The sequence below is a fragment of the Microtus oregoni genome, unplaced genomic scaffold, assembly GCF_018167655.1.
Source record: "Microtus oregoni isolate MIOR12 unplaced genomic scaffold, Mior012 000048F_ref0000485, whole genome shotgun sequence".
NCBI classification, from domain to species: domain Eukaryota; kingdom Metazoa; phylum Chordata; class Mammalia; order Rodentia; family Cricetidae; genus Microtus; species Microtus oregoni.
In genome coordinates, this window is record NW_024543222.1 from 13623360 (window position 1) to 13647367 (window position 24008).

The window sequence follows — 24008 nt, forward strand, 5'->3', positions numbered from 1 at the left end:
AGTTTTTAAAATAGAATATTTATTTCAGACCTGAAAAGCTGCTTTCATTGCTGTCAGTCTATCTCCCATGGCTCCTGTGGAGGGCTTGTAGGCTTCATAATTGCTCATTACATTGTTGTTATTTCCTCGGTCCTAAAAAACAACCAAACCAAACCAAACAAACAAAAAACCCAAACATCCTCATGAGAATGGAAAGCAGACAGAAAAGCAACTGCCAGAGCCTTTACTACACTGAAAAATCTAGATTCATGCTACAGTAAGTGCTGGGTACTTTTTAGAGTTACTTCCTTTGTGAGAAAAGGTACTTATAATGAAAAGATATTTAAAAATGCTTGCGTCCTTCAACACAGTAAATTTATTTCTGGGTACAAACCCCAATGATCAGAATGATAGCAAATTAGACTCACAGTATGATTGTACATTATATCAACACTCTTATTTAGTTCAAATGCTAAAGATGAAAAGTCAGTAATATATCACAATGTAGTTTTACTGGATCTGAAGCAACACTAATAACTATCCGAATCTATTTCAACACTTGCTGGTATGTAACTTTTAAGTTTCAAATCTGCAATCACTTATAATTCAATTACAAAAAACCCAATCACTTGCAATTCAGTTAAAAACTGAAATAATATTTGGAGTGGCCCTGGCATACATAAAGTACGCAATAATTGTAAGTAATCACTTTACTTCTACAATCAACATTACTGTAATGTGGGCAACACTGTTTAATCCGTCAAGGATGCCAAGTTAACACTAATGCTCCATGAACGTATACTGACGGTTTTCTTCCCTGGCTTTAAGAACCACTGTGATGATGAACAAGCCAGTGAGTTGAGTACTTTATTTACCTAACTTGTGAGACCATCTAGGTTTTCTCAAATGATCCAAGTTCTGAGAGTATAGACACCATTTTTGAGTATAGATTTCACTGTATCCCTCTTAGTAACATTTTCAAGCAACGGACTCTAGGCCAGTATAGAAAGGCTTTTAAAAACCAGATGACTGCATTCCACACATATCCAGAGTTTTTATTGAACAAGTCTGAGATGGGTGATGAGTTTGCATGTCCTGATGGTCAAGGGACTGTAATTTGAGATCACTAAAGCTAGCCTAATCCTGAGCAAGGCTAGTTAAGCCAAACACACATACACGCATCTTCCACAGCAAGTTTCATTCTAAGAAACGAGACTGCACCGACTCAGAACAAAATAAACACCTCCCCTCCCCCCGGGAGACAGAGTTTTGGACTTGAGGCCTTCAGGTACATCACAATATCACCATAGTTTAAGACAGAGGATCTGTCCCAGAGCACTACTGTAGTATGAACTCACCGAATTCTCGGAGCCTAACCCAGGACGCTCTCTATAGCCTAAGCCTCCTCCACCAATGTTCAGTTTTTTGCCTTTCCCTCCTTTGAAGCGGGATTTCCGAAACCAGGCATTCTGCAAAGAACACAATTCAAAGGTCAGTCCATGAAGGGAGGAAAGGCTAAAGAAAGAGTATCAGGTCAGAAAGAAAATGAAGTAGTAGAAGGGAAAGTTCTTGGTGAAGCCACAGATGGATGACCTTGAACTTCCTGAGCATTTGCGGCCACAGAGTAGAGTTGAATCTAAGGTTTCAGAATTCCAGATAATCACTGTACCAACGAACAACACCCCCAACTCCACCCTGTCTTAATTGGTAGCTTGACACACCAAATTTATCAGGTTGCTTAGACGCTTAGATAAGTTTCCCTTACTTCTTCTCCCTCCTTCCTTCAAAACCTCTTGGTAGAAAAGTAACTAAGCAAACATAAAATGTAACTTAGTTACTCTGGCTATGTCTCAGAGAGGAAAATGAATTTATATTTTATTTCTTTTTTTTTAAAAAAGGGGGGGTGGCACTGGAGAAATGGCTCAGACGTTAAGAGCACTACTAGCTGCTCTTCCAGGTTTCCTGAGTTTAAATCCCAGCAACCACATGGTGGTTCACTACCATCTACAATGAGATCCAGTACCCTTTTCCTGTAGGCAGAACACTGTATACATAATAAATAAATAAACCTTTTTTTTTAAAGAAAAAAAAAAGAAAAGGAAGCTGGGTAGTGGTGGTATATGCTTTTAATCCCAGCACTTGAAAGGCAGAAGGAGGAGCATCTCCGAGTTCAAAGCCAGTCTAGTCTGCAGAGAGAGACCCAAAACAGCCTGGGATATAGAAAGATATCCTGTCTCGAAAAACAAAAAAACAAATTATTTACTATTATTATGTGTGCCTTTCTATTTAAAGTGTCTACAGAGGTCATTGGGCATTGAATCTCCTGAAATGGTAGTTACAGGTGGTTGTGAGCCACCTATGTGGATGCTGGGGAATGAACCAAGGTCCTCTCAAAGTGCAGTAAGTATTCTTAACCATGGGAGTCAGTTCTCCAGCCCTATATTTCATTTCTTAACCCAACTGTAAATACCACTGAACATAAGCTTACACAGTTAGGAGAAAAGCTTTATAAAGAATGAATACTTTCAGAAATAAAGGGGAAAAGGCTAGGTGAAATAAGGCTGATTAAGAACTGATTTTAGGGGCTGGAGAGTTGGCTCAGAGAGGTTAAGAGCACTGACTGCTCTTCCAGAAGATCCAAGTTCAGTTCCCAGAGCCTATAAGGAAGCTCACAACTGTCTATAACTCCAAGATTTGACATACTCACGCAGACATACATGCAGGCAAAATAAACATAAAGTAAAAATAAGTAAATTTTAAAAAGAACTGACTTTAGGCTGGGTGGTGGTGGTGTACACCTTTAATTACAACACTCAATAGACAGAGGCAGGAGGAGCTCTATGAGTTCTAGGCTAGCCTGGTCTACAAAGCAAGCTTTAGTACAGCCAGAGCAGTTACACAGAGAACCCCTATCTTAAGACAAAAACAAACCAAAATAAAAAATAAAACAGCAAAAAAGAACTGACTTTAGCCAGGCACCTGAAAGGCAGAGGCAAGAGGGTGACTGTCAGTTCAAAGTCAGCCTAGTCTACATAGTGAGGACAACCAGGGTCACATAATGAGACCCTGTCTCAAAAAACAAACAAATAAGCAGAACACAAACATGAGTGTTAAATCTTCATCTGAGAATTACATGTTACTTGTCTAAATATTATAGAAGTATGACAGGCTTAGAAAAGGTACTGAGCACAGAAAGCCTAACACACAAAAAGTGTATAAGAATATGCCATGCAAATGCACTCTTCTGAGCAAAGAAGAAAATGACATCATTGTTCTCTTCCCTTCTGCACTGTACTTCTTTACCACTCGGGTTACAAACAAGGGTGTTCCCAGCAATCCAGCTGTGCTAATACAGGCTAAAACAGCTAAGTGGATTGGCCTGAGTCAAACAAACATCTCCTACTATCAGAACTTGTCTTGAGGAACAGGAAATAGAATGTTTGCCTAGTACACACAAGACCCTGAATTTAATCCCTAGCACTGCAATAAAAAAAGCGAACTGTTCTAAATACACTTGTAATTTGAGAACTGTACAGAATAAGTGATTCACGGTATAATTTGGTAAAATGCCTTATTTAGTTTTGGAACAGAGCATATCTGGAAGTGGGCAGTCAGGATGGTTAGAGATATGAAATGTCAGTTTGTAAGAAATACTTAAGGCCCATTGTAACAGGGGCAGGAGATGTAATTCAGTAGTAGAACACTTGCCCACCATGTACAAAAAACCCTGGACTCAATCCTTAACAGTAAAAACAAACGAAAACCAACTATATATTTTTAGCCCTCAAAAAGAGAAGACTTAGGATAGGGATGTAACAGGAGAGAATAGTGGGGATCTTCTGAGATTAAGCTTATTCATAAAATGTCCTATGAGGTAAACAGGAAGAAATTAAAGAAACAGATTTCAGCCCCAAGAAAGGAGTAGCTTTTCAACAGAAACAAGTAGAAACAACATACACATGAATTCTAACATCAAATGGTACCCGGTCCACACACTAACCACACCCTCCCTGCCCATTTTCTTTCCAAGCTCTTATGTTATCTTCCTCCCGTTTGTTGAACTTTCTTACTCAGCTGCATACTCTCTATCAATTTCAAGGGTCCAACACTCACCTGCATTGCCAGGTCTAAGAGTTCCTTAGAAACATGTTGGTTGGCTCCTTCCAGGTTCCGAACAAGGTCACCAGCAAAATTGCTGTCCTTTGGGGTCAGTAAGGTATAGGCCACGCCCTTCTCACCAGCTCTCCCTGTTCGGCCAATCCTATGAGTATGGGTATCAATGTCTCGTGCTACATCATAGTTAATGACTGTCTTAATTGAAGGAATGTCCAGACCACGAGCTGAAATAGAAAATATTCAGATTCTTTTACTTTTCATCTGCAATAAAAAGAAAATCAAAGTAACTAGAAATGCTAATGATAAGAACATGCATTTTCCTGATCCAGGCAAGCTCCTGGCATGGAGCCAAGAATAAAAAGTAGTTCACACTACTGGGAATAATGTGTGTGTGTTTATATATGTATACATATGTATGTATGTATGTACTGTGGATAATTTTCCCGGAATCACACCTGTAATCCCAATACTTGAAAGATGGAGGCAGGAGGAGCTAGGAGCTTGAGAGATGGCTCAGAGGTTAAGAGCAGTGGCTGTTTTTCTAGAGGACCCTGGCTCAAGTCCCAGCACCCACATGGCAGTTCACAACCACATATAACTCCAGGTCCAGGGAACAAGATATCCTTACAGAGGCAGACATGCAGGCACATAAAAATACACATCAATACACATAAAAAAAAAATTAAAGGAATCATTAAAAAAAAAAGATACCCTAAGTTATACATCAGAATTTATCTTAAAAAAACAAAACAAAGTGAGTCAGGTGGTTGGGGCACACGCCTTTAATCCCAGCACTTGGGAGGCAGAGGCAGGCGGATCTCTGTGAGTTTGAGGCCAGCCTGGTATACAAGAACTAGTTCCAGGACAGGCTCCAAAACTAAAGCGAAACACTGTCTCAAAAAAACAAACAAACAAAAATTCGCACAAGTTAGCCCTCTAGGGATTCAGTTAGTAGTCTGTTTATGCATGTACATATCACAGCATATATACAGAGTACAAAAAAAGCTTGTGGGAATGCTGCCAGGATTGGTTGGCAAGTACCCAATGAACCACCTTGTAGGTTCAAAAGACTAGGGTTTTTTGTTTTGTTTTTTTTTGAGACAGGGTTTCTCTCTCTGTATATCTCTGTCTGTCCTGGAACTTGCTCTGTAGACCAAACTGGCCTTGAACTGAGAGATCCTCCTGCCTCTGACTTCCTAGTACTGGGATTAAAGGTGTGTGCCCCAATCGCCTGGCTCACTTATGGGAATTTTTTGTTTAAAGGTTTGCACCACTACTGCCGCCCAGCTAAAATACTTGTTTTCAAGGGTAGCTGCAAAAGTAAATACTTGTTTTTAAGGGTAGCAGAGTAAAGCCAAAAATTAAGATTAACTAATGTAAGATATGCAGTGAAGCAAACAAAAGGACATAAATGTTCTCCCCCAGGCACTTGCCAGCTGCAAGGGAACTTTGATGAAAAAGAACACTAAATGAAAGTAATCACAGAGCTGTTGTTCTATATAGGATACAGTGGGAGTGTTCCATCAGCCTGACCAGATGCCATCGGTCTTTATCAGGGTAGGGTAACACCCATATAATAAAGTCTAAGGTTATGGTGAAATTCATCCTGTTTCTTACCTGCAACATCAGTGGCCACCAGGACGGGGATGTCCTTTTTCTTAAAATCTGAAATGACCTTGTTTCTTTCACTTTGATCCATATCCCCATGGAGCAGACCAAGATTATGACCTTCCTGCTTAAGGTTATTGGCTAGTTCTTCAGCATTGGCTTTTTTAGTAACAAATAGAAGAACACTCCCTGAAGAAGTAAACTCCACCAGACGCCGAGTAAGCCAGTTCCATTTACTGGGCCCAGAATGGAGTATCTCCACAATCTGTGTCACATCTTCGTTTGCCTGAGAGGAGATAAAATACGAACTGTGACACTGATACCACAGGGGACTTCCACGAGCCTCATGGTAAAATATAAAATAATAGAAATGGGTTAATTTAAGATGTAAGAGTTAGTTAATAAAAAGCCTGAGCTAAATGGCCAGAGTATGCAATATATATTAAGCCTCAGAGCAGTTATTTCATAAGTGACTTTGGGAACAGGCAGGTGGAGAAAACCCTGATGGGGGGGGAAGGCGGGGGACACCAGTGGGATGGAGATTATTTGATACCCCACGTTGGGTGCCATTATATAAACAGAGATTGCACTTTTGTTTCCTGGTCACCCAACTAATCTCACAAAAACTATATTAATTACAACAGTCTGGTCAACGACTCAGGTGTATCTCTAGCTAGCACTTACATTTTAAATTAACCCATTTCTATTAACGACTCAGGTGTATCTCTAGCCAGCTCTTACATTTTAAATTAACCCATTTCTATTAACGACTCAGGTGTATCTCTAGCTAGCTCTTACATCTTAAATTAACCCATTTCTATTAGTCTGCATATTGCCGCATGGCCGTGGCATTGCCCTGATTTCTACACGTCTTGTTTCCCTGGCTGCTGGCTGGCTGGCAGCTGCCTGACCACACCTACTCTCTCTCTATTATCTCTGTTTGGATTTCACGCCTGCTGCACCACTGGCCAAAACAACTTTATTCATCAACCAATAAAAGCAACACATATACAGAACGACAACCCACATCAGAGTCCTGACAAAACCTGATACCTTTGGGTCCTCTTTTAGTATTTCAAACACAGCTTAGACTTTTCTCAAAACAACTTGCTCACCAACTCCCCTGCCCCCATATGTTCACATCTAATTTGTATGCCCCAATAATCTGTAATGATTTTTATATGCTTATCCTTATTATTCCCAGGGTAGTAAACTTTTCAAGGCCCTGCCCACTCACTGTCATAAGTATAATTTACATAAGCATATTAAGAAATAAGAACTTGACAAATTAAGATGCTCAGAATTAAAAAACATTTTTAATTATAATTTTTTTAACATAATTAGGAGAAAGAATCAACATGGTTAACTAATAAGTACATTATTTCAGTAGAGAAGATCTGTTTCCAACACAAAGAAATAAACTTTTGGGGTGTAGGTTATGCTAATTATACCTTATATACATGTGTTGAAATGTCACTACATCCCATAAATATTTATAATTATGTGCATCTTTCCTCCCTGTGTTATGGCACAGAGAACAATTTAGAGGAATAAGTTCTCACCTTTGATGAGGTGGGTCCTGGGGATTGAATTCAGACTTAAGAGTTATACAAGAGTACTGGCTGAGCCACCTACTGGCTCCTAGGAAATTCTCTAAATAACCTTAACCGAATTCCAAATTCCAATTTGTAGGTAAGCATTATGTGTAGGTAAGCACAAAATCAAACTTATTCTTACCAGACCCCAAAATTACCTCAGACCACCCTAAGCAGATTGCTTTAACAATCACTTAAATGTCCACAGTATAACTTACTGAGGTTTTTTTGTTGTTGTTGAAAAAATTTCCGCCTCCTCCCCGCCTCCCATTTCCCTCCCCCTCCTCCCACTCCTCTCGCCCCCCCCCCCCTCCATTCCAAGGCCTCTCGAGTCTGAAGAGCAGTCCGATTCCCTGCCCTGCCCTGTTACTGAGTTTTTAAAACTTAAAAAAGTTGCCAGGCAGTGGTGGTGCATGCCTTTAATCCCAGCACTCGGAAGGCAGGGGCAGGCGGATCTCTGTGAGTTCGAGGCCAGCCTGGTCTACAAGAGCTAGTTCCAGGACAGGAACCAAAAGCTACGGAGAAACCCTGTCTTGAAAATCAAAAAAAAAAAAAAAAAAAAAAAAAAAAAAAATATATATATATATATATATATATATAAATAAAAAAAAATAAAAAGTTGTGAAAAAAGACATGTGTGGTAGTATACACTTTTAATACCAGCACTTGGAAGGCAGAGGCAGGTGGATCTCAGAGTTCCAGGACAGCCTGGTCTACAAAGTAAGTTCCAGGACAGCCAGGGAAGTTACAAAACTTCCTGAAAAACCAAAAGATGAAACAAATATAATTCCCATATATCCATCATTCAGCTTCCATATATCGACACTATGACACTCCCCTCAACTTGTGTATCTTAAAGCAAATCTAAACCATGCTGTACCATACATAACATTTTAACTAAAGCATTACTGTAGGACCAGGTGTGGTGGCACCTGCCTTTCATTCCAGCACTCAGGAGGCAGAGTGCTGATCTATAGGGCTAGTTCTAGGACATCCAGGGCTACAGATTCTATGTCCCTAACTAAGAGAAATCCCAGAACCCACCCAGCCTTGTATAGGATTACCTCTCCAATGTCTCCCTGCACTACTCGAATAGGGTCAATCAAGATGTCTCTGGCCAATTTTTCAATCTTTTTCCGAAAAGTTGCACTGAATAAGAGAGCTAAAAGATAAAGCAAATACTGTTAAAACAAAATAAAAAAAGCATTTCTTACAGAATCCATTGATTAAGCTTCTGAAATGTAACTGGTTCACTAAATAAAAATGGTTTTCTTTCTTTTGTTTTTCATTTTCAATCAAGAAATGAGTTGTTGCTGGGCGGTGGTGGCGCACGCCTTTAATCCCAGCACTCGGGAGGCAGAGGCAGGCAGATCTCTGTGAGTTCGAGGCCAGCCTGCTCTACAAGAGCTAGTTCCGGGACAGGAACCAAAAGCTACGGAGAAACCCTGTCTCGAAAATCCAAAAAAAAAACAAGCAAACAAAGAAATGAGTTGTTGTAATGGTTCAGAAAAAGGTTCTTATTTCAAATCAGCAGTTAAGCTGCAGCAAATTACTGAATTTCAGTTTTCTGGACCTGGTGGCAAGGACCTGTAATCCCAGCTATTTGGAGGATGAGGCAGGAGTATTGCCATGTTCATGGCCTGCCTAGGCTACAGTGTTCAAGGACAGCCTAGTCAACTTAGTAAGACTCAACCAAAAAAGGTGAAAAAAAATAAAGGGTTGGGGGCTGGAAATACATATATAGCACAGAGAGGCAGAGTGCTTGCCTAGCATGTAGAAGACTTAGGTTCAGCACTGTGGAAAACAAAACAAAAAATACAGGAGTTATATCTAATAATTTCTAAAGTTTTTTTTTTTAGCTCAAATAAATGGTCATTAACCCTCCCCTTTACAGTCAGCATCAGTACATACACAGAAATTTTCGCTTCCATAACTGTGAGTACTTATAAAATAGGTGTTCATTTTGAATATAAATATAGTTTTATTACAAAGCTGCTTCATACATACTCTGTCTGTCAGGACGGACATGACTTGCTATGGAACGAACCTGGTACTCTGAAAGAAACAGAACAGTAATCAGAATAATACTGTAATGCAGTTAAGAGAGGTGTGAAAGTCACTTTAGGAAAACTCACGAGAACTTTCAAGGAATAAAAAAGCCCTGAAACTCCTAGACAGCACTCAGAATGAAATTTCAAAAAAACTTCACAGAGTAGCGGAACTGGGTGGATAGTGGTTATGTAGAAATCTGCATATCCAGGTTGAGCCAAAGAGTCCAGGAAAGGACCTCGGATGACCTAATATTGGACGTTAACCTTCAAGGGCTGTGAGTGAAAATGAAGAACAGCAAACAGTCTCTCTGCTTTAAGCACTTGCACATTTTCTCAACAGTCAAGACTAGCACTTCCCTTCAGAAAACTACAAATAAATGGCTCATGGCTTGGTCTATCTCTTCTTTTGAAATCCAGAAGTATTTTTAACAACTTTCATGATAAAAACTACTGGTTAACTCTAGAAAGACACAGAAAAAACTAACTTGAAGATGGGGACACAAGAAACTGATACTCAAAGGCATACCAAATCCCATGTCAAACATCCGGTCGGCTTCATCAAACACAAGGTAAGAGACTCTTTGAAGATTAGTAGCCTTCTTCTTCACATGATCAATCAGCCGACCCTGTGAGAGTCACAAATGAATAGTAAGTATAACTAAAAATTTGCAAAGACATTTACAGCTACCCTCCTGGAAAAAGCATTGATTCTTTGGTCTTAGACAGAAACAGATACAGATCTGAGAGTCTTCATGCAACAAACTCAGAAGAATACTTTTTTTAGACAGGGTGTTCATGGGTGGCTTGGTTCTGCCTTTTAAGTGCTGGGACTACAGGCATATGCCACCATACTCAGCAAGAATAGAATTCTAAAAACTCAAGCTCACCCTTTACATTAATTATGGTTTAAATTCTATGAACAATTAGGCCAGAACCATTCTTGTAATATATTCTAAAAAGATTTAAAAACTTATGGATGAGTTTTAATGTTTAACCTATATCCTCTGGGCAGCTATAAACCTAAGTATCTTTATGATTCTTCACGTTCTTGGCAACCACAGATCCAGCTTTTAGGAGAGCCTAAGAAAATCTTTTGAAATAGGAAGGAACTTGTCGCTGTTAATGCATGGGCCACACATGTTATAACTAGATTGTGGTTTAGTCAACTAATCACAATTAAATCAAAACGAAAGGCAGCAATTCCCCCGGAGCATTCCCAACCTAGCTCTACTAAAATGTTAGATGGAAGTTTCTTCAAAAGCAATGGTGTTTTCTAAGTCAAGAGGGACTGAGAACTCATTAAACACAGATACACTTACTGGGGTACAAACAACAATCTCTGCTCCTTCCTGAAGGGCCTTGGCCTGCTCCCACATGCTTCCTCCTCCATATACTGCCACTGATCGAAGATTATAAGCTTTCCCAAACCGCTTACATTCTGCGTGGATCTAAAAAGTCATTAATAAAATATTAACAAACAAGAAGCTTAACAAATACTTTTAGCATTACTCAAAAGAGAGTTTTGAACAACATAGTTTGTCAAAAATCAAAACATAGCTGTGCCTAATGGCACAGGCTTCGAATTCTAGGTACCTGGGAGGTTAAGAAAGAAGATAGCAAGTTCAAATCCAACTGGGTAATTTAATGAGACACTAACTCAAAATCACAAAAACTAGAAGGTTGGGTATATAGTTCAACACTTGCCTAGCTCTTAAAGGGCTCTGTGCTTAATTCCTATTATTAAACACACACCCACACCACCAACAACCAAAACAACAGTAACAACTAAAAATAAAACAAAACAAAACAAAAAAGCCCCAAAAACCCACAAAAGCAAATATGAGAGAGAGAGATACCAAAACCTAGAATATGGTTTACAAATCACCATTCTTTGGTTTGTTTCATCTTTGTTTTTTGAGGCAGAGTCAGCCTATGAGTTCTGTATGTCTTGGAGTTTGCTATGTACACCAGGCTGGACTCAGACTCAGCAATCCTCTGGCCTGAGTCCCCTGACTGCTGGGACTAAAGGCATGAGCCACCACACCCAGTTTAATCAAAAAATAAGGCTACCATCTTTCACTGAATCATTCATTCTCTTCTTGATCCTATCATTCTAACAAAAAAATTAATTCACTATAGAGAAAACATTGTGAGCGTATAATAAAAACAACTCCCACAAAACCCACACCACTTTAAGAGTAAAAAAAAAAAAAACAACAATACACAATTGTTATGTTATTCCTGTTATAGATAATATCTAACACTTTTTTTAATATCAAGACTTTTCTGGGAGCATAATAATGTGAATGTACTTAATGGTAGTCAATGAACTACACACTTAAAATGGTTGAAGATGGTCAATTTTGTATATAGTTTTATCACATTTAAAACAGAAGTTGGGGGAGGTTGGGGAGACAGGTCAGTGGGTTAAGCACTTACAATGCAAGTGAGAGGACTGACATTTAGACTTCTAGAACCCACACAAAAGCTGGGTGACCGTGGTGACTTGGCAATAACCCCAGAAGCATCTGGGAGATGGAGACAGAATGCTATAGCCACACTAGCAGTAACAGCCCCACAAATGTGAAGACGAATCTAGGAAGGCACCCAAAGTCAACCTCAGGTCTCTCTTAAGTGGCCCCACGTGTGTGCCAAATGCATGCACCTCAAGGTAACAACAACTACAATTCATAAATCTTTCTATTCATTGACTCTCACTAGTCCAAATGTGCAAAGGAGCCTTTTATAAAAAGCACATACCTGTTGACAAAGCTCCCTAGTGGGGCACACAATCACAGCAATCGGTCCATCACCTGGTTCCAATTCCTTCTGATCCATTATATGAATCAACATGGGCCAAATAAAGGCTGCGGTTTTCCCACTGCCTGTTTTAGCAATACCAATCATGTCTCTACCACTTAATGCTACAGGAACACCCTAGAGGAGAAAAGGTTTATATACTCTAAAATTTCAATTCCACAGATAAGCCTGGAAAAATGACTATAGGTGACATTCATTTCCAATGGAATAAAAATATTCCAGGTCACACACACTAGCTGAATCCTGACACTTCCATCAACTTGATTTAAAGGAAATATTATTACCTTCATGTGATTCAGCCTTCATTTATTAAAAAGACTCTCATTTATATCAATATATTGAAAAATGCTTATGATTTATAAAAGAAGTTACTAAATTTCTTTTAAAGGAGCTGGAGAGATGGCTCAGTAGTTAAGATCACTAGTGGCTTTTCCAGAGGGCCCAAGTTCAATACCAAGCACCACATGGTGGCCCATTACTGTAACTCCACTTCCAGGGGATCCAACTCTGTTCACTGGCTTCTACATGCACTGTATGTAAGAGGTAAAGAGACATATATGCAAGCAAAATACCCATATGCATAAAGCTAAAAAAATAATTTTTTATGTTCTCATCTTGAAAAAAACCATTCATATTATATAAATTTCTCATTTTTAAATAAATAAATAAACCCCACATTTGAATGGGAAACAGAAGCTATTAGTCTCAGTAATAAATGAAAAAAATTCTAGTCATCAAAAGCACCAAATATATCCATGCACAAATCTTTTTGGCAAGGTTTAGATAATGAAGCATTTTCCTTACATCATATTTTCAAAGTATTTAGCAGGTATAAAACCACATTTTCCAGTCACTTAGCAATTTCACACACTAGTGAAGAATTCTCATTTTTTCTTCAATATTTAAAAGTTTCAGGACTTTAAATACAATTTAGGGGAAGAGGACTTGCTTTGTATGTATGAAGCCTTGGGTTTGATCCCTACTACTGTAACCACACACACACAAAAGAGTTTTAAATAAAACTATAGATTTCTTATCGCTGTTTCATTTTTCTCCCATGATATTTTACATACCTGACATTGTATGGGAGTTGGTTGTGTGTACTCAGACTTCCGAATCTGGTGCATAAGCTGTTCATCAAACCCAAAATGAGCAAAACTACTTCCTGGTCTAGGAGGTGCAGCCCCAGAGACCTAGAGACAAAGACAATTGCCAGTATACCAGTACTGCCACTTCAATAGCATTTAAAGTTCAACAGTACCTACTCAGATCAAGCACTTTAGCTAGAATATAGAGTGTGTAAGTAAAAGCATACGCCAAAAAGGTAAAACCTCAAACATGACCAGGTCCTCAGGCAAAAAATATCAAGGCAAGAATTCCTGACATAATTCAATCAAATGATTTTAAATGACTAAGTACCAAACACTATCTTAAAATTAATTTTCTCATAATTGATAGAAATTAACTTAACTAGAAAAGTCATTAACATTATTTTTACTATTTTGAATAAACTTTAAAGAAGGTAACAAAAAAATTAAGATTTACTCTTGAAGTCAATTAATTACAAGATTAAAACCAAATCTATAGCCATTGGTTAGAAAGATGCAACTTCCTGAGTTAATGTTTCTCCTAGGGATGGTCTAGACACTATGAAGCCCTGTTCCAAGTGGGCAAAGAATGGGGATTATTGTGACCCTATTTTGTCTACACAGTAGTAGTAACTTTCCACTGCTTCTCTGATAATGCTCAGAATTTCCAACAAGGATTTTTATTACTAAAGATTTTTTTATTTGTCGTCCCCCCCACCCCCAAGACAGGTTTCTCTGTAATCTGTTCTCTGAAACTTGCTCTGTGGACCAGGCTGGCCTTGAACTCAGAGATCCACCTGCCTCTGCCTCCTGAGTGCTGGTTCAAATGTGGAAAAGGAGCCACCATCACCTGGCTATTACTAAAGATCTTTATTTTGGGAGAGGGAAGTGCTAGTAAATTCCTGGAAAACAAGAGGGCAAACATGCCCACACATACATACAATAGTCTTTGAGTTTTCAAACATCATGTAGCAACTAATAACATGGAAACAGACCTTAGTTATTCACACTAGAGTAAACCAACCCATGTTCCTTCTATTTGACTTTAACATATAAAAACATTTTAAACAATATGGTAAATGAGCAAATCAAATTTTTGGTGGGTAGTTTAAAGTATTATTATAAAATTGTTTTAGGTTTTTAAAAGACAATCACTTAAAAAGATTTGGGTGTGTATATTTAGAGAAGAAGCTCTGATCCCTCCAAGTTTGATTAACAGGTGTTTGTGGAATGCCTATTTGGAAATATCTAAACTTCAGTCATCATGATCATGCAATAAGCAGAGCCAACTCTCCAGGCCTCCTCTGGTGTGGGAGAATTGTCTGTATTCTGTCGATCATGTTTTCAATAAATGCTGATAGGCCAAGCAGGAAGTATAGGTGGGTCAACCAGACAGGAAGAAGTAGAAGCGGAGCGATGAGAATAGAAAAATTCTGGAAAGCAGGACGCTCCCTTTCCACAGTCCTATCTCAACCACCTAAAAAGCAAGATGTGACCTGCCCCGCTGAAAAAGGTACTGAGCCATGTGGCTAACATAGATAAAAATAATGGGTTAATATAAGCTACAAGAGCTAATAAAAAGCCCAAGCTAATGGGCCAATCAATTTATAATCTTATGGAGACCTCTGTGTGACTTTCTTTGGGGCTTACCAGCTTCGAAAACTGGGCAGGACAGAAACCCTCCTCATTTATTTGATATTTTAAAAAGAGCACACTAGGAGGGATGGCTCAGCGTTCAAGAGCTGGCTGCTCTCCCAGAGGTCCCAAGTTCAATTTCCAGCACCCACAGGATGGTACACAACGATATCTAGTGGGATCTGGTGTCCTCTTCTGGTATAAAGGTGTATATGCAGATAGGACACTCATATATTAAACAAATAAATCTTAAAAAAATACACTATATATAACTTGAAGCAAATATATTGTAACTTCTAACACTTCATGGATTGTTTACATTATAAATTCTACCTCTTATACATGAAGAGGAGCCTTCTACTTTTCATTGCTAGCCCACCCACCACTGTACAAAGTTGATTAAATATGCAAAACAAAATATAGGGCTGGTGAAAAGACTGAGCATGTAAAGGCACCCACCCACACACCCACCACCCCCACCACCACCACCACCACTTTAGTTTTTTAAAAAGGGAAAGTCAAAACTTTCTGATATATCATCTATAGGAATAAACAATCAAATGAGGACACGCAAACCTTCAGGTCTGTAATTATTATTCTCACAAGTAAATAAACCCAGGGTTACTATCTGGATAAACAGTAATTCTAAACACAAATCAGCATAAGCAAGTAATGACTCTTACCCGAAGGTTGAGTTTATGCCTCAGGTCTATTAACTGCTGTGGGGTGAGGTTGGTTATCTCCTCATGTTCATTGTAAAAATTTTTTTCAAATGGTGGATAGTCAATCTGCAGGTCCAATTATTCAAAGTTAGTCTAGAATTCAAGAGTCAATCTTGTAAGTTTGATTTTAATATAAAATTATCTTTTACAAATATTCTAAAAACAAAGGCATTCTTGTAGAAAGTGAATTCATTTATTCTTGACACACACTCCTAAAAAGCACAACCTTAATTTTTCCAAATTCCTACTTTAAAAATAGATACTGATCTACTTCCTGAAGACAACTCAGACTAAAAACATGGAGGAGAATTTCTGTTGTGCTAAAGGTCTCAGAGAAAACTTTTTTTTTTATTTTAGTTTTTTTGCGACAGGGTTTCTGGGTAGCTCTTGGATGTCCTGGAATTTGTCTCGTAAACCAGGCTGGCCTCAAACTCAGAAATCCACATACCTCTGCCTCCCGAGTGCTAGGATTAAAGATGTGAGTCACCACCACCCAGCAGAGAAAACATGTTTTTAAAGCAATTGTTCCACAAATAACTTAGGATTAAATAGTTCATCCAGATTCAAGCATTTAAAAACATTTCCAGTATTTCCTTTAGAGACAACGTTGTCTTCAGAAGGAGTTCTCTCTCTCCTTTTTTTAAAGCACGAAGTTAGGGCTGGAGAAATGACTCTTGGTGCTCTTGAAGATGATCCAAGTTCAGTTTCCAGCATCCACCTCGGGCAGCTCTTAACTGCTTTTAACTCCAGCTTCAAAGAGATCAGATATCCCTCTCTTTTGGCCTCCCTCCTTGGATACTGCATTCATGTGCATATACCATCCCCATTACATAACACATCATTAAAAAAATCAACAAAAAATATTTATTTATTTAGTCATTTGAGGAAGGGTTTTTCTGTTTTCCCTAGCTGTCCTGGAACTAACTTTGCAGATCAGGCTGGCCTCAAACTCAGAGATTCGCCTGCTTCTGCCTCCCAAGTGCTGGGATTAAAGGTGTGTGCCACTACTGGTCAGCAAAATATTCATTTTTATTATATGTACATGTCTTTGAGAATGTATGTTACATATGTGTGGATGGCTGAGTAAACTAGAAGAGGACATCAGATTCCTTAGAACTAGAGTTATAAATGCTTATGAGGTGTCTGATGTACGTGTGTGATGTGGGATATCTCTGTATGCTATGAATATGTGTTGCTCTCATTAGTTGATAAATAAGGTTGTTTTGGCCTATGGCAAGACAGAATAAAGCCAGGGAGGAAATCTAAGTAGAGATAAAAGGGTGGAGTCTGGGAGACAACATCCAGCTGCCCAAGGAACAACATGCCAGCAGACTGGTAATGCCACAGCCATGTGGCAATACTAGATTGATAGAAATGGGTTATTTTAAATGAAAGAGCTAGCTAGTAATAAGCCTGAACCATCAGCCAAACATTTACAAGTAATATTAAGCCTCTGAGTGGTTATTTGGGAACTGGCGGGCAAGAGAGAATCCTCCGATTACAGGGATGGGTGCTATGAACCATACTCTTGTCCTCTGAGAAAGCAGCAAGCACTCTTAACCACTGAGTCACTTCTCCAGTTCCAAAACAAAATCCTTAAATCCATGAAATTGCTCACATAACTTATTAAAATTAGTAACCAAGCATATTTTGATTTCTTTTGATTGTTGAGAGTGTCTTAATATGTAGCGAAGGCAGGCCTTCATACTGCTGGGACTAGAGGCATGCATCACAATTGGTTTTATGAAATGCTGGGGATTTAACAGCAGGCTTTGTGAATAGTAGGCAAGCACTCTACCAACTGAGTTAATCTCTAGCCCCCACATTTTCTTTCTATAATATGAAACTATTTATAATAAGCCCTTTTGGATTTTTGCTTGCTTGTTTGTTTTTAATGATAGTATTTCTTGGTGTAGCCTTGGCTGTCCTGGATCTCTCTCTGTAGACCAGGCTGGCCTTGAACTCACAAATCTGTCTGCCCCTGCCACCTGAGTACTGGGATTAAAGGCATGTGCCACCACCTCCCAACACCTTTTGGTTTTGAAACAGAGTCTCATTCAGTAACCAAAGCCAAACCGCAACTCACTATACAGCCTAGGTTGACCTCAAACTTTTGACTCTCCTCCCTGCCTCCACCTTCTAAGTACTGAGATTACAGTGAGCTAGTTTATAGGCTATGAATGCCTCACAGAATTTCTGATTCAACCACTTAGCAGAAATTAAGATCCTGAACTACAAAACTATTAGTTTGAAACAAAGAAAGAAATCTAATACCTCTGAATGATCAATAGGAGGAAGAGGATCAATAATTTTTTTGGAAGGTGCAATTGGATTTCCATCACTATCATACTCCAGATTGTCTTCCTCCTCCTCCTGAACCACCCCAGCAGTTGGGTTTTCTGCCATGTATCGAAAATAAGCTTCCTGCAGGAAAGCACAAGAGCATAATCAAATCCAAGTACAAATAAAAACATTTCTACCTTTGTTGTCAGTGCACACAAGTGTACCATAAGATTGCATAGTCTAAATAAATCCTATCAAATAAGGATAGACTTTCACTAGCAGTGATTTTTTTTTTTTTAAGAGAGCAGTACTCAGAATCAATGAGTAAGACAATTACTACTGCACAATGATTTGACTTATTTAACAGAAACCTTCCTGTTTGTAGGGACATCTCACTACCCTGCACAGAGAGGGAGAACACATGCTTTGGCTTTATACCAATCCAAGTCTGGAAGCTGACATTGATTAGAGAGGTCACAAACCTGGACAGGTATATGGATTTCACCATTTCACAACTAAACATGGAAAAAGGAAATACTAATGGACAGTTACTGATGTTCCATCTAAAATATAAGAATCACAAACACTTGGAAAGAGGCAAAGGACAGCAATGGACCCCATACTACTACTACAGCTTTAATCACAGTTAACTTAAAATTTGGATAAAAAAAAAACACCGAATAAAAGTTCATATTTGCTTTTTTATGTCAGTTGATCAAAAATTCCACCTTCAACATGGGTGAAAGCTATATGAATATCTTACTAACAGGTCACACAGGTAAAAACGAGGAAGTCATTCAGTGAAAGCAAGCTCTAGTCTGTCCCCAGTATAGACTTTGTGGAATTAAAAATAAAAGATAGAAATACTGCATAGGAACTCACTTGGTCATCTTCTTCTTCAATGTCATCTCGAATACCCCTGGAAAAACAAACGGAGAAACAAACTTCCCTGCAAATGTTCCACATACCCAGCTCCATACTTACAGTAGATTAGTGTTGAATTCCAAACAGTATAGGAACTCTCAACACTAACGAGAACAAAGCAGCAATAAGCATACTGTAAATGATCCACCCAAAATATATGTGTGCCTTAACTCCTTGACCTAAACTTTCCTTTTTTTTCAATGAGATGATGGTACCCCTAGAAACATCAGTTACTAACTGATGTATGAAGCAAAAGAAACTTTCTTTGTGAAGACAGGTACCAAAGAATGCTAAGCTTTGTAATATATACAACAAACATAACACAGCTGTGTAATGTATTCATATTAAAAAGAAAAAAGCCCTCCTGAATTTAGTATACACTATTCTTCCTGCAGCTTCTAGCTTTCAGTCAAAATCAGTTACCTTGGAGATGGGGAGGAAAAGGAAAACTACATTCTTTCATGACTTTGGAACTAAAACTAGTATTTCATATGGGGAATGGAACCACTGACACTTGTTGCATCTCTTAGTCTATTGCGTAAAGTATTACTGCTTACTATCCATAGCCGTATCTTTCTAATCCAACTTTCTACCTAACTTAGAGCGTTTGCTATTCCTAAGGCAACCTGCACAACGCTACAAGCATAGGGAAGCTAGAAGAACCCAACACACAGCAAGCACCAAAAGATGGCTGATACTCCATGTCATAGAAACCCTGGCAGAGGCCTGGACAGAGGGGGACAGGTCCAAACATGTTTGGAAAAAGGTTTTAGGAGTGTATTCAACAAAGGAAATTTTTCCCCCCGGAAAATAACCATTCAAGTTCAGGGTTTAATTGCTAAAGAATAAGGTCACTCTTTAGATGAAATCATTATTCCTAATTTTTATATGACATTATTATATAATCAAAATTTCTAGAAACTGATGACAGACATTAGTCTATTTAATATTATTATGAGATGAAATTCAAGACAAGGAACCGAAACTTTAGTAACTATACTACCTTTACCGTCCGTATATTCATTTCCTGTTGCCTGGACAAAATACTATTTTACCAAACAGAACGCCTTTTAGTTTTACAAATGCAAAGACTATGCCATCTTCATACCTAGAGAAATGCTCAAGATACAGAGATATCCCAAGCATAGACCTTTGTGTACTTGAAAATTCTTTTCTCTATGAATTCTTTAGAATACTCTTTTCTATGCTTCAGCAGTTTCTATGGAAGCTTTGTGCGAGTGAAGAAAACCACTTACTTTACATTTTTTCTTTCCTTGTCCTTTTCTTCAAGTCTCTTCATGTCTCTAGCCGCCTGATCCTAATGGAACAAAAGGCTACATGGAATCATACACTTTAAAACATTCAAAGAGAAATTTCATCATGAACAGTTCATACACTGAGACATGTTCACAGCTGTCCTGTCCTATGTGCTGTCGGCTGCATTTTCATGCAACCTTTCGGGAAGCTGCTACAACTATTTTTCAAAGACAAATATATGTCTTTTTGCTGTACATGGATTTCAGTTTTTTACTGCAACACATACTATAGACGTACATATAAATATTTGGTAATTTTTTTAGAAAAGTAGGTATAGCTAAAATTCTCTATAACCACCACCACCAAAACCAAAAGCGAAAAACAACAACAACAACAACAAAAAAACAGACAAAAAATAGGTGAGGTATTTATTCAGTTCTGGCTCTTATTTTGGAAAACTGGCTCTGAACTGAAGAGCGATTTTCCCCTTCCCCCTTTCTTCTCTCTCTCTTTTTTTTGGGTGTGTGTGTGTATGTGTGTGTGACACAGGGTTTCTCTGTGTAGCTCTGGCTGTCTGGCTGTCCTGGAATTTGCTCTGTAGACCAGGCTGGCCTCAAACTCATAATGATCAGCCTGCATCTCCTCCCTAAGTGTTGGAATTAAAGGTGTGTACTGCCACCACCTGGCCGCCTTCTCTTCTTTTCCCCTGGTCTTTCTGAGGCAAGATCTTTCTATGTAGCCTAGGTTAGCCTCCACCTTCAGTCTATCTAGTGCTACAAGTGCTGAAATTATAGGCTATACTATACCTGACTATAGTGATCCTGCCTCCCAACTGGGACAGGTAAGAATAGTTATACAGGCTGGCAGAGGTTGAACATGGCACCAACGATGCCATTACAGACGAAGCAAATCACTACACTTGCAGAATACATTCTTTGTTTCCTTTCTCTTTCTTTTTTCAAGACAGGATTTCTCTATAGCTTTGGAGCCTGTCCTGGAACTAACTCTTGTAGACCAGGCTGGCCTCAAACTCAGAGATCCACCTGCCTCTGCCTCCCGAGTGCTGGGATTAAAGGCCTGCACTGCCATTCCTGGCTTATTCTTTTTTACTTTTTAGATTTATTATTATTACTTATATGTTATTTTATGTGTGTAAATGTTTTGCCTACATGTATGTAAGTGTATATGCCATGTGTGCCTGGTACACATGGAAGGGGGAAAAGGATATCAGATCCTGAAACTGGAATTACAGACAGTTCAGAGCTGCCACTTGGGTGCTAGGAGTTTAACAAAGGTCCTCTGGAAGACTAGTATGTGCTCTTACCCACTGAGCCATCTCTCCAGCCCAACATATTCCTTTAAGCCTATATAAATCTTTCTTTAGAACACTGTCTAAAAATAAATCTTCATCAAATTTAAGTCCTAGAAAAGTCAGCATTTGACATTAGTAATTTATATTAGACAATGACACTCTTCAAAATCTGACAACTGCTATCTCTGTTCTTGGCTAACTAAATCTCTTAATACTTTACCAAAGATATCCAGGAGCATGTTAGTGTACTCAAAATATTTAACCCCCAAAGAACTTCAACTATTTAAATGTCAAGCAAGAGAATTTGGCTATTTGCAGATTAATTCATTCAAAAAGAGCCATATCAGTTTATAAAACTATAAATTAAATCTAAATTTAAACCTAAAACAACAACAAAACCAAGAACTGATTTTTCTTATAACTCATCACTAGGATTATCAAGAAATAAGGGGGCTGGAGAGATAGCTCAGTAGTTAAGAGCACTGGCTACTCTGCTCTTCAAGAGGTCCTGAGTTCAATTCTCAGCAACCACTTGGTGGTTTACAACCATCTATAATGGAAATCTTACCCTCTTCTGGTGTGCAGGTGTACATAAATGATGGAGGAAGGTCATTGGCTAATAAAGGCACTGCCCTAGCCCATTTTATTGGTTAGAAGATAGGTGGGAGGAGAAAACAGAACAGGATACTGGGAGGAAGAGGAAGTGAGCTCAGAGACTTGACAGCTGTCCTCTAGGGAGCAGACGCCTGAGAGAGACGCCATGCCCCGCTCCCGGCATGAAGCTCCGACCCAGGATGGACTAGGCTAGAATCTTCCCGGTAAGACCGGTTCTCACAGATTATTAGAGATGGGTTGATCGGGATAACAGAATTAGCCAGTAAGGGCTAGGGCTAAAGGGCCAAGCAGTGATTAAATGAATACAGTTTGTATGTTGTTATTTCGGGGAAAAGCTAGCAGTGTGGGCAGATGGGGTGCTGGGGACGCAGCCCCGCTGCCCTTATTACTTCACATAAAGATAAAGCATATATTCAAATACATAAAATAAACAGATAAAAATATTTTTTAAAAAAGGATGAGCTGGGCGGTGGTGGCGCACGCCTTTAATCCCAGCACTTGGGAGGCAGAGGCAGGCGGATCTTTGTGAGTTCGAGACCAGCCTGGTCTACAAAAGCTAGTTCCAGGACAGGCTCCAAAACCACAGAGAAACTCTGTCTCGAAAAACCAAAAAAAAAAAAAAAAAAAGGAATGAATGAGATTTTCTGAGATATAACACTTTCTAGAAAATGTCCCTATCTCAAGAGCATTGTATAAACTATTTCAAGCACTACATATCTTTCATTTTTAAAATGAATTACTTAACATACTTATTTAAAGCCTACTATGTTGCAAGACACATGTATTTCTTGAATAATTTGAGAAAAGTTTGGTAAATGTCTTCAATGGTTTGTTAAGTTTGCAAAAACAAGTTAAGGCCAGTCATGTAGTTCACAGCTTTAATCCCAGGATTCAGGAGGCAGAGGCAGGAGGATCACCATGAATTTAAAACCAGTATGGTCTACACAGTGAGCTCCAGGATAACAAGGACTACATAAAAAGAACCTGTCTCAAAACAAACAAAAAGTCTCTAAGCTAGAATTCAGAGACATAAAGAATATGAGGAGTAGAGGTGAGTTCTGGCTCGGCTACCTATTAGACATTTATATTCTTTAGACAAATAAGTTTCTTTAAATTAAAAGTGAGAAATCTAAATACCTAACAGGTGACAAGCTAGCAATAAATGAATGAAGCCAGGATAAGAAAAACTATATACATTCCTTGAGCACAGGTCTTATTACATAAGCTGCCATGGTACTAAAAAGCACCTAGGTGAACAGTGCTGTAGGAGAACAGGTATCAACAGTCTTATTTGGCTCCATGGTTGATAAAAATTAGGCAATGGATACATGGAGGATATGATTTAGATACGAAATGTTCCTAAAAAGGGTCCTATGCTGGGTTTAGTGACTGGCTGGTGGCACTACAGAGAAAGCTCTGGGAACTTTAGGTAGTGGACCATTGCGATTGTCTTGTTTCTGGCCTTTTCCTGCCTCTCTGCTTCCTGGACATCAAGATGTAAACCGCTCTGCTCCACAATGCCTTTCCCATGATAAGGAACTGACTCCTGTGAGACTCTGAGTCAAACAGGCCTTTCTCCCCTAATCTGGCATTCCTCAGGTATGGTCAGAACAGCACTGTCTGACCAATACAGGAACTCATGCCCTTATTCTACTTTTATATATTTGAAGTTTCCCGTACTTTAAGTATCTAGAAAGTAAAATGTTAGATATGGGAAGAAAGTAAGAAAATGAAAAAGCCAGATAAGAAGGTAGTCATGATTTCAGTTTCTATAGAGAAGTTATGAATGCTGATAAAGAACTACAGAATACAGAATTTCTAATTCTATATATGGAGTTCTTTAGGTTTAGTTTCCTTATGAAGTATGAATTTAATAAACAAGAGAGTCCATAAAACAGTATTCCACTTAAGAATATACTAAGATTATTATAACAGAACATTTATTTGAGTAACTATGTTCAAATGTTGTAATTTGCTATTCTTGTCACTTACCGATCACCTCT

The 24008-nt window shown here is 38.7% G+C and overlaps 1 protein-coding gene across 2 annotated transcripts in view; it reads right to left on the reverse strand.

Annotated features, from left to right (window-relative positions):
- Positions 1-24008, reverse strand: part of Ddx42 (DEAD-box helicase 42) — a 40272-nt gene that overhangs the window by 2273 nt on the left and 13991 nt on the right. The window contains exons 4-17 of one of the 2 annotated variants that reach the window (XM_041635899.1): positions 20078-20139; positions 18780-18816; positions 17889-18038; positions 15576-15680; positions 13243-13362; positions 12110-12286; positions 10669-10797; positions 9876-9975; positions 9306-9353; positions 8363-8460; positions 5713-5989; positions 4093-4319; positions 1338-1448; positions 31-132 (exon numbers count right to left, since the gene is read on the reverse strand). In XM_041635899.1, the coding sequence (XP_041491833.1) occupies positions 31-132; positions 1338-1448; positions 4093-4319; positions 5713-5989; positions 8363-8460; positions 9306-9353; positions 9876-9975; positions 10669-10797; positions 12110-12286; positions 13243-13362; positions 15576-15680; positions 17889-18038; positions 18780-18816; positions 20078-20139 (1743 nt within the window). The remainder of the gene's footprint in view (positions 1-30; positions 133-1337; positions 1449-4092; positions 4320-5712; positions 5990-8362; positions 8461-9305; positions 9354-9875; positions 9976-10668; positions 10798-12109; positions 12287-13242; positions 13363-15575; positions 15681-17888; positions 18039-18779; positions 18817-20077; positions 20140-24008) is intronic. The other variant, XM_041635900.1, reaches the window with a different exon arrangement.